Source organism: Amphiura filiformis, chromosome 3 (assembly GCF_039555335.1).
Source record: "Amphiura filiformis chromosome 3, Afil_fr2py, whole genome shotgun sequence".
Taxonomy (NCBI): Eukaryota; Metazoa; Echinodermata; class Ophiuroidea; order Amphilepidida; family Amphiuridae; genus Amphiura; species Amphiura filiformis.
In genome coordinates, this window is record NC_092630.1 from 532,298 (window position 1) to 544,477 (window position 12,180).

Below are 12,180 nucleotides of genomic sequence, written 5' to 3' on the forward strand. Positions count from 1 at the left end.
TGAGATGCAAAAGGGGGTGTTTTTAAAGTTCACCGACAAGCATGAATACCCGCGGATGCACGGAGTGCGGGGACCGGGTTTTGACCATGCCTTCCTCTCGCGCGCATTCGATGCGACGGAACAGTTCACGCACGCGAAACTGCCATGGCGTCATTTCTCGCTGCTGTAATTGGTTTGCCCGATTTTAGGCTATTCGATTTTTTGAAGGGTAGGTTGTGCTTAAATTAGCCGTGTTGTTCACTCAGGATAGAAGCGGGAGAGTCAAAACGTCAATAATTTTCTTTTAACAAATCAATGAACAAAGAACATATTAATGAAGTATATAAAACAAATATATACTGCCTTTATTCGAAGTTCTGGTTAAAACTATGGTCCCTCGTTGAGATCAATTAATACTATTGATCTCACTTCGGGCCCATAGTTTTAACCAGAACATCTCATGGCAGTATATATTTGTATATTGTTTTTTACTGGGGATCATGTAGTGACTTTTAATTTATTTATTTACATCTTTATAAGTGAAGTTGAAAATCTAAATAAGAATTTTTATTTCGTATACAGTATAAAGTAAATAAAGCTAAATACATTTTGTATGTATGGTGCATTATCAAGATTATGATAGCTTATACGCACTCTTACGGTCTCGTCATTTCTTTGATGATTTTGTTGACGAAAATCTGTTGCTAAATTAAATTGTCTGGAACCTGGTCGGTGTGAATTGGTTTTCATGATGCAGTCATGTCTACAGTAGAATTCATCTCGACCTTTGCAGGACTTAAACCCCATTAAAAGCTATTAAACCAAGATAACACTCATTGAAACAGCTCAACTGATTAAATCGGATCTTCTCTGGTTGTGCACATGTGTCTGTTTTATATGTGCGGTATCGCTATAAGGTGCTATAATACAGCTTCAGTTGGGTAACTGATTATAAAGGAAACGCAAGGAAACAATGGTATGTGGACCTTTGTTCACGAAATGAGACAATGGCCTGCTTTTTGTTAACCAGCATTCTTGAAAATGAGCAACATAATGATTGTTGACTTAACACGGTTTGGAAATAATTTCTTCATATTTTTGGTGTTATCTGTCGTTTACATATCCTTCCTAAAACACAAAAGTGCGACTATTTCCAAACACCTAAATTAGCTAAAAATTTAGGACATGTTACAAAACTATATTTTCTAGAATTTCATAGAATAGTTTAAATGTAGCTTGTACCGTTTTTTTTGTGGCATCCTTCAGAACGGAGCGGTCCGTTACCAATATAGCTCAATATTTTCGGTCAAATCTCCATTCAATTAACACGGGGAGTTGGCTAGCTATGAGCTAGCTATGCTTTGCCCTCACTCATATTCTACGAAAGTGCGACTATTTCTGAACATCTAACCTAGCTGTAATTTTAGGTCATGTTAGAGAAATATATTTGCTAGACGTTTGGAGAATAGTTTAAATATTGGCCGGTTATTTTTCACACAGTGATGTTAACTAGGCAAATGCAATATACTTCTAACATACACTATTTGTAAAGGTCGCGCGTCAATGGTGAGAGCACTGTGTATTGTGTATAGGAAAACGGACAGTAACTGCAGTATGTTGTGCCGCTTTATTTAACACGGACCGGGTCTTTCCCTTCGGGTCACTACGATGAGGTTATGACCCTGGGGTTCTGATCCTTCCGATGTTCGTCAGTACCCTTTACTATTAGCTTATACGTACTCTTCCCCTGTTCGTAAATGCGTAAAATAATAATGTGCGAAAACTGTAATGGTGTATTTTTCTGTGCATGCATGGGGTCTTTCGCCATGATGTTGCATGATAAAATACATACTGGAATTACATTAAATTACATTAAATTACATTACATTACATTACATTACATTACATTACATTACATGATTACATTACAGTACATAACATTACATTACATTACATTACATTAAATTACATTAACAACACTTATAAAGCGCCTTTACTACAGGATTCAAAGCGCAATATAAATAAAAACAAACAGCGAAAACAAGAGAAACTAAACATGGGAAATCTGAAACAGATTAGTTTTGAGAGCAGATTTGAAGGTTTCAACTGTTGGAGAATTACGAATGTGATTTGGGAGGTTAATATGCCAAGCTCTGGGGCCAGCCACTGAGATGACCCTGTCTCCAGCACATTTATATGTCTTAGGGACCCGTTGTGACAGGAACGGGTGGTTACTGATTCAAGACAGGAATATATCCGTTGCGATTATCCCCCCCCTCAGAAAATAGCTCTTTTCAGCTGATTTTCCCTTTTTTTATTCCTGAAATTTCCGCGTTTTCTTTTATCTTCAGCCCAATTTGAGCCATTTTACCCCAATGTTACGCTGTTTTTCAGCGTTTTTTGAGCATTTTCAGCTTTTTGCTCTTTTTTTATCAATACCCTGTTTCAAGTCTACATAGTGGAGAGTCGAGAGGAGGAGGCTGATGATGAGGTCATCCATCAAAAGCTGACTTATTCCAATAAGCCAAACCTTAAAAGCTTCTATAAGCATGCCGGCCTATATGAAGAGAAAAGAAAGAAACGGAAAAGAAAGGCCACTCCCAACAAATCAATTGTAGGCATACAATTTTGGTCTCAGCCCTTAGGTCGAGAAATAAGAAATTGGGAATTCTAATTCCATACCCTGAGGCTTGAATCTGAGACATATGCAATAGCATAACATAACATAGCATAACATAACATAACATAACATAACATAACATAACATAACATAACATAACATAACATAACATAACATAACGTAACGTAACGTAACGTAACGTAACACAACACAACACAACACCGTCACACAACATAACATAACGTAACGTAACACAACACAACATAACATAACATAACATACAGGGTGTCCCAGAAAAAATTACCGAGTGAATAAAATTGAAAGTAAGTCGAGAAATAAACATCAGAATCAAAAAATTTAACATATAGCGTATAGCCCATTTCATTGTGCATAACATACGAAAAATGTATTTGATTCGCTTGACTGGTTGCGAAGAAATGCGAACATAATGCGAGCATCAATGCAGTTCATTCCAAGTTTGATCAACAGGCACGTTTTTCATACTCGCTCACCACTTCCTAAAGTTTGTGTATCTCATTCAATTTAGTTCACATTATCTATTTTATAATACGACGGTGTCATGCTTTCACTGAAGATAAATAACAGTTTTTCCGAGAAAATCTGCAATTGGAAGCTGTCCAACTTTAATTCTTTAGGTTGTGCAAATCTATATAATAATACGCTATTCTCTGTCTGTCTGTTTGTCTGTCTGTGACTGCTAATGTGAGGCCACCGTAGGTCGTACGGGGCTCAAACTTGGTGGGTGGGTGCAGCTTGGTATGAGGAAGAACGAGTTTATATTTTTTAAGGTCAAAGGTCAAGGACGGGGTCAAGTTCAATTGAAGTCTAATTTCAAATTGCCCCTATGGAGCTCAAACTTGGTAGGTGGGTGGACCTTGGACTAACAAACAAAAGTTTCCATGGTGACCTTTTTGTCAGACCTACGGTTAAGAGGTCATAGGTCAAGAAACGTAACAAATTCAAATTGCCCCTATGGAGCTCAAACTTGGTGGGTGGGTGGACCTTGGACTAACAAACAAAAGTTTCCATGGTGACCTTTTTGTCAGACCTACGGTTAAGAGGTCATAGGTCAAGAAACGTAACAAATTCAAATTGCCCCTATGGAGCTCAAACTTGATGGGTGGGTGGACCTTTGACTAACAAACAAAAGTTTCCACAGTGACCTTTTCATCATACCTACGGTTAAGAGGTCATAGGTCAAGAAAGGTAAAAATTTCAAATTGCCCCTATGGAGCTCAAACATCGTGGGTGGGTGGACCTTGGACTAACAAACAAAAGTTTCCACAGTGACCTTTTCATCATACCTATGGTTAAGAGGTCATAGGTCAAGAAAGGTAACAATTTCAAATTGCTCCTATGGAGCTCCAACTTGGTGGGTGGGTGGACCTGGGACTAACAAGCAAAAGTTTCCACGGTGACCTTTTCGTCATACCTACGGTTAAGAGGTCATAGGTCAAGAAAGGTAACAATTTCAAAGTGCTCCCATTGAGCTCAAACTTGGTGGGTGGGTGGACCTTGGACTAGCAGACAAAAGTTTCCACGGTGATTTTTTCGTCAGACCTACGGTTAAGAGGTCATAGGTCAAGAAATGTCAAAATTTGCAATTGCCCCTATGGATCTCAAACTTGGTAGGTGGGTGGACCTTGGACTAACAAACAAAAGTTTCCACGGTGACCTTTTCGTCAGACCTATGGTTAAGAGGTCATAGGTCAAGAAAGGTCAAAATTTCAAATTGCCCCTCTGGAACTCAAACTTGGTGGGTGGGTGGACCTTGGACTAACAAACAAAAGTTTCCACGGTGATCTTTTCTTCAGACCTACGGTTATGAGGTCAAAGGTAAAAAGGTAAAAATTTCAAATTGCCTATGGAGCTCATACTTGGTGGGTAGGTGGAAATTGGACTAACAAACAAAAGTTCCATTGTGACCTTTTTTGTCACCTACGGTGGAGAGGTCATAGGTCAAAACACAAATATTTCAAATTGCTTATGGAGCTCAAACTTGGTCGGTGGGTGTAACTTTGGCCAAGGAAGCCCAGGTTTGAGATCTGCAAAAGCCAATAACTATGACAGCCGAGAACCGCGAAATACGGGTAACCGCCTAGTATGTTATATTTTAACTTTACAAAGAACATTTGAGCCAAGAACGACAATGATCAAGTGCTTACAGCTTTACGTGTGATTTTTGATACCATGCAACATTAATGTTGAAGTTTTGACGTTTTAAAATATTTAAACTTTGCATTACAATTTGCATTACAATTCCAAAAACATTAATGTGCCGTGTGAGAATTTTTTAAGCCAGCTGGAATTCTTTATGCAATAATTCTTTCAGCAATTTTATATCAACATTAACGAAAAAAGATATTTACAAGTACCAAGCATCATCTTACATACAAGCTTTCATTTTCAATATCGTGCAGGTTTTCAAATTTGAACAAAACCTAATTAAATGTTTTGCAAGAAACAGATTGTTTAAAAAGAACGAAAAGGATTTCACCAAACAAACCCAAATATGAAGCCTATTTAGAGGTTAATAACTGCGCATCGGTTATTTGGAGGGCATTGTGAAAAATCTAAACATTTTGCCTTTGGAACCGAGGAATATTCCGAGGTCCAAAGCAAAATGTTTAGATTTTTCACAATGCCCGACAAATTACTGATGCAAAGTTATTAACCTCATTCATAACCGTCACTTTAATCTCCTCACCTTACAAAATAACACGAAATTTTGCTCAAAAGTTTATAAAAATAGATGATTTTTACATCTTCCCTTTCCAAAAATCGATCAGGCTAAAACAGGACGACCAATAACAAAAGTGCGTATCACAATCTGTGCAAATATGGTAGCGCGCAATCCAAATACGGCAGTCAGCGCGCGCGCAGTTTGTTCGACGCACAACAACACGCAAACGCCGGTCAATTGTGTGCGACATTGGAACAATTACGCATTTTGCGGTCAATTGTGAGATATTAATGACCTCGAATTGCGTTCGCGTTTTCACAAATAACTAAATGTAATTGGATCGCACACATCGCGTTTATTAATGAGGTTATGAATGACAGTTAACCACTAGTACGCATTGTGTTGAATGATCTTTCTTTCAAACTTGGAATGAAGTGAATTGACGCATGCGTTATGTAATCGCTCATTTCCTCGCAATCAGTCAACCGAATCCAGTAAAATTGCCGTATAAGATGGGCTACACTCTGATTTTTAAATTTTTGGATTCTGATGTCTAGTTATTGACTTACGTCCAAATCTATTCGCCCGGTAATTTTTTCTGGGACACCCTGTATAACAAAACGTGGGTTAAAATGTTTAACCAACAGGGTTACCAGGTGAACCATACAAATGTTGGTTAAATTTTAACCAACAAGTTTAAACTTTTTAACCTATGTCATCAGAAGTTTAAACTTGTTGGTTAAAAATTTGAACCAACAATTGTGGTTCACCTGGTAATCCTGTTGGTTAAAAATTTTAACCCACGTTTTGGCAGTGAAGGGTCTTTCGGAGCTCTATTTTGGTCAAATATAGGGGGTCTTTCGGAGCTGCGAAATTCAAAAAGGGGGGTCTTTCCTGTCACCCGTATGGTCATTTGTGTTGAATGCCCCCTCCCCCGTACTTGCGACTCATGCATAATTAATTTATATGGCTGAGGATGACTAAAATTCTGTTGGTGCTAGCGCCTCAAACGACGAACAGGTTGGTCACTTATGAGTCTCGCATATATGAGATGAACAGAGTATAGCAATGTATGCATTACACTCGCTATACACGTGTCACTATACGAGTTCTCGTGAAAATGGAGTTAATTATGACCAAGGGAATACCTCAGCACTACTTTCGGGCTATGTTGCTGACGCGCTCCATTGAACGTCTCGCGCTACGCGCTCGGTTCCTCGCGCTACGCGCTCGCTAAGTCCGTGAGGGCCACAGACTGCGGCTAGGGAATACCATGCCAAAGGAATACCAGACCAGGGAGTAAAACATCATGGCGCTGATGAAGAAAGTTTTGTTGCCTTTATGTGTGCTGATTTTAACCTTGATGATATGTGTGTATATTCCGTCCAGTACAACAAGCATCATTACAATTTATTCTCCAAAAGCAATGCCCCGTAGTAGGTAGGTAGTACGTATTAAAACTGTTTTAACATCACTTACGAAGTCTAGGAAATTAGTATGATGTTGGGTATCTTTTTTTCGTCAAAAAAAATGTTTTTGGACGGTCCCAGCCACACATCCCTACCTAATCCACGGTATTTTTTTGGTCTATCTCTATGCCAAAATCGAGAACCCCCAAATAAAGCATCATCGATAAATGTAAATCGCTTCCAGGAAGAATTCCCGAAAGATGCAAAAACTATTACTGGGCGTGAAATGTTTGTTTGTTTTGTTTGTTTGTTTTGTTTTGTTTTTGGTGGGTTTTTTTGCACATACATTATAAAAAAAGAACATAGGCCCCTAATCATAATCCTTTCCATGCGCATGTGGCTCTTTTGGGCAAGAACATGCCATATCTTTTAAAAAGATATGCCATGTTCTTGCCCAAAAGAGCCACTGATTTTTTCAACAAATATTTGTCATTCAATCTATTCATGAGAAACCAGAACTATAGAAAAATTGATATGAAGGACGTTGGCTCATATTCATGATATTATAATGTAAATCTGACAATTGAATTTCATGCTCCGTGGCTTTTATGCTGGATTTCGGAGCTTGTTCCTTTGTTATGCTGATCCTTATCCTATTTTCTGTGTATTGCAAGGTGATTTAAAACCAAGTGTCGTAGTAGAGTATGTTTAGGGCAAAACATGCTTCGCTCGTGACATACCGTAGTACTAGTACTAGGTGATAAACATTTCATATTTTACACATATGACACCTTAATCAAGATTGACTACGATGTATAGAACAAAATTTATTTCTCATTTATAGGTAATATAAAACGTTAGACATTATCATGATTTCTTTCAATTAAAGGTCAACATGATGAGTTCCAGTAACTGGAAGCACGATTATATAATGTCCTTCCATTTTAGTTCAGATAAAAGCAAGCATTTCTATAAATGACTATCTTAGAAAAAGTGATGTTCCCGGGTGATGTTGTAACCCAAATTGTATAGAGATGTTGGCTACCTAAAACAAATAAAATTGTGACCAGTGCCAATATTTACATAACTTCGTAATTTTTTATTTTTAATGATACGCCTTAATTATTACTTACAGCTCAAATAACACTGTAAATAAAATGGGAATAGATAAGGCCGTGTAAAATTAATAATTTGGTTCTCGTCCCTCCTCCTCAATTTCTGGGATTTGTCAGATTTTTTTTTTTTTTTAGATTTTTCAATTTTTTAAGACTTTGGAATGATTTATGAAATCTTCATACATATAAATAAGTTTATTAGAGAACAAGCATCACTTCCAAGTCTTTTTGTGGTACTCTAGGGGTTTATCCTCAGAATCTCACATTTGAAAAAAAAAAAAAAAAAGGGCCTCATCGTTTCCTCGAGCACTGTTGGAGAAGACCGAAAACTACTGACAATGCTAATTTTACAAAAAAAAAAAAAAAAAAAAAACCTCCCTCCCTCATCAATTCATGAAAATCCTCTGGACGAGAACCAAAACATTAATTTTATACGGCCTAACGAAGACATGTACTTTATACATCATCAAAATGAGTATGGCAGGTTTTGGTTTTTTTGCTCAGAAACCTGGTTTCTCATCGAAACACAGTTTTTCGAATCTAGAAACCAGGCTTATTGATTCGAAAGCAGTATTTTTTGTTTTGATTTTGTTTTGTTTTTTTGGCCAAAAACCGTGTTTATCAAAAACTGCTTTCAAAGTCTTAAGTTTTTTAGCCAGAAACCAGGTCGGTTTCTCGGTGAGAACCCGTGTTTGCCGATCGAGAAACCGCGTGGTTTTTGTTTTAATTTGGTTTTATTTTATATTTTATTGCTTCTGAGAAAATTGTATATTTTACTGTTTACAGCTATACCGTTTCACATGTTATTAATATACAGCACATATTTTAAATCGAAATTAAATCCACGCGGTTTCTCAATCGACAAACATGGTTTCTCACCGAGAAATGAGCTTTAAAAAATGGTTTTCTAGAAAAATTCAAAAAAGTTTTTGAAAAACGTGTTTTTTGGCCAAATAAAGAAGAGATAAATGTAACCAGCTTTATTGTTGCTTCTTTTGTACAGACCATTTACAGGAGAAACGTCTTCACAACAAACCAACAACTCCGATGCCCAAGGGGCTCTTATCAGGAACCTGGATTCAACTTACTCTTCTAAAAACACAACCCAACCCAAAGAACCAACGCGTGTCTTAACAGATCAAATTCTAGCAAATAAACGAAACGTCGAAATGGTGACGAAACAAATTGAAGCATCTAGGACAGAAAGACAGAATGAAAATACGAGAATTGAAAGAATGGAAACGGAATCAGATATGACGTTTTATCATCTTTTAAGCAATGTTTCAACAGCAAGTCAATATTATTATGGTAGTGGGAATGAAGACGAAGGAACAAATAAGCAAAGCGCGGATAAATTAACAAACGGCATTGCGAGACAACAGGAAGTCCATACCAAGGAGGAGTCTGATTCATATGATCAGGACGAAGTCGAGTTTTTAAGAAACATAAATGCAATCAGTGCAAAAATCAGCAGCATATCAGTTACTCATGGGATAAACAAAGAAACAAATAATATACTCAGTACTAGAAACGACAGTTCTGACGAAAATTGCAAGCCTATCACTAAAATCGTATTTCTAAAAACTCATAAAACGGGCAGTACTACAATGGCTTCCATATTTGAAAGGTTTGGATATCGCCGAAATTTGATGTTTGCTCTTCCACGATCAAGTCATATTTTTGCAACAAATAGTTTTTTCTCTAGAAAGGGCGTGCTTCCTTTACCACAAGTGCTTGCTAGATCACATCCATACTTCGATATACTTGACAATCATGCAGTGTACTATCGGCCAGAGATGGAAAAAACAGTGCCTAATGCAACCTATATCACAATTTTACGTGATCCCGTAACCCAACTAGAATCTGCTTTTGGTTATTTTGAAATGGCTAAAGGCATGGGAATAAGCAAACATCCTAATCCGTTCGAAATGTTCATGCAAAAGCCGCATTTCTATTATGACACTACTAAGTACACCATGAAAACGCGTAGCAGAAATGGTCAACTTTATGATTTGGGTTTTATCAATACGAAACTTTTCAACAACACAAGTGCAATTCTTAAGAAAATTGTTTCCCTTGATGAGGAATTTCATTTAGTTTTGATCACTGAATACTTCGATGAATCGTTGATTTTGATGAAAAAAACAACTCTGTTGGAGTTTTGATGATATTATCTATATATCTAACGGAATACGCAGTAAAAGTCATCGATATACCATTTCTGACAAGATAAAAACGAAAATACGTCAGTGGAACGCCGGTGATGTTTTACTTTATAATCATTTTAACAGAACTTTGTGGCAGAAAATCAAAGATTACGGACCAACTTTTCAAGCGGATTTAGACAAATTTAGACGTTTAGAAAAAGAAGCCTTAAATAGATGTGTAGACACAAACAAATTTGATAGACATGATAAAAGAGAAGATAAGTTTATACTTAATCCCAAACATTCCGGAAATTATTGTCAGGATTTGCTACGCGCAGATGTGCCTTACACTACTTTACTAAGAAGGAAGATGAGAGAAATTAGCATTAGTGCTACCGCTGTAGATAGGAATTCTCGTAGTCAAAACCAAGAAAAGAACAGAAAGAAGAGAAGAACTAGAAGGCCGATGAGCTCAAAAATGATGAAAGGGTGATGATAGGAATAAATGAAGTTTTAGCGTGTAAGAATCATGTTTTTTGCGATTTTGTTAAACATCATTTTGTGTACTGAGTACAAACTATCAATGTTTGCGGATCTAAGCACATTTTTGTCGCCGAATTCTGTAATGTGGAATTCTCAGTGCAGTTTTTACATTTCAATGTAGTTAACACACCGGCCTATGAACAGTGGCGGCGCCAGGAATTTTTTTCGGGTGGGGGCATTGCGGTAAAGTAAACTTCAGGGGAGGGGGCAAAATTGAGGAATTTTGCGCAAAAAGTGGAAATTTACGTGATTTTGGGGGGTTTGCCTCAAAATGGGGGGGGCCAAGAAAAATACGGGGGGGGCCTTGTCCCCCGTATCCCGTAGCGCCGCCACTGCCTATGAAACTCCAAGTCCATGAAGTCAAGCATACCACCACAATAGAGGGTATTCTATAGTAACTCCGTTTTGTCATCATCGTTATTATTTATTTATTTATTTAGGCCTATTTAGGTGTTTGTTTATTTATTTATTTCGTGAATATCATAGATGGGAATTCTGACAAGCTGATGTAGGCTATGGTACCATGTGCTATTTTAATAACCGCATAAACCTATGAGCTCCATTAAGGGCGTACTACACCCATATATTGGTTTGATTGGTCTAAATAAATATTTTTTCATTTATAGCTAGGCGATATATGCACGGATCATGTGAAATAAAAAAAAATATGAAAAAAAGAAGAAAAAAAGTGCTTTTAAACAATTGTAGTAAGTCATTTTAGCCCTATATATATTTTGTTTACTGTATCCTAGTTACTCAGATGCGTGTTTCATAACAAACCATGATTTATTCTATTCAGCATGTTCAAGTAGGGTACATGAAAAGAATAGGGCCTACATTAAATCCTTTGTTATACTCTCTATAGAAAATCTAGTGGTGCATGCAAAATATATAAACACTTACACAATGGATGTATAGTCATTAGTCAATAATATTATAATGTGTTGTTAGGAGAAGAAAAGGCTATTAGGTCACCGTATGTCAGGTTATAGGTCAATTGGTTCAGGTCAAATTTAAGCATCAATTTTGAATACACATGTGAGAGTTTGTGATATCATAATGAGGAATAATTTTGATATTCTGTCTTTAACTGGATATATATCGAGAAGTGCAAGGTGGATATACTAATATACCTTGGGATGTAAATGGTGAGTACAATTTAGAATGCCTAGTTGCGATGGATTTCACAAATAAATATAAAATAGTTACCAAAATCACAAACGTTAAGCTTACGGAAAACTACCCAATATGGTAGTATAGGTGACAAGAAATACAATTTTTTTCAACATTGCTGTAGTATGGTTGTGGTAACCTGTTACCTGTGGCTTAATTAAGTTTCAGTGAAATAATGTCGCAAGTTAAAAATACAAAATATAGCTCAACATTGAAAATAGAAGCATTTTAACCAGTTCCTTTTTGATAGTTGTGGAGCACCAAGTTCATGAAGTCATAAAAGAAATCAGGAACCACTTATTCCCATTTTACATATCAACTTTATTTCCCTAACGTGTTAGCAACACATATCCAAAATTTTAACGAAATCCGTTGATAGTAAGCTTTCCAAAATGAAGTGAATTTAAATCATCAGTGATGTACCACCTTTTGGCTTCTACTTTTAAAAGCATGTAAGCTACGTTGATACCGATGCCACCAATAAAACGAG

General features: G+C 36.8%; 1 protein-coding gene across 1 annotated transcript; it reads left to right on the plus strand.

The window, feature by feature from the left end:
- Positions 1–6,352: 6,352 nt before the first annotated feature.
- LOC140147578 (uncharacterized) lies at positions 6,353–10,753 on the plus strand. The gene is made up of 2 exons (XM_072169358.1): positions 6,353–6,743; positions 8,831–10,753. The coding sequence occupies exons 1-2, from the start codon at positions 6,613–6,615 to the stop codon at positions 9,990–9,992; spliced, it is 1,293 nt and encodes a 430-aa protein (XP_072025459.1). The 5' UTR covers positions 6,353–6,612; the 3' UTR covers positions 9,993–10,753.
- The last annotated feature ends 1,427 nt before the right edge of the window (positions 10,754–12,180 follow it).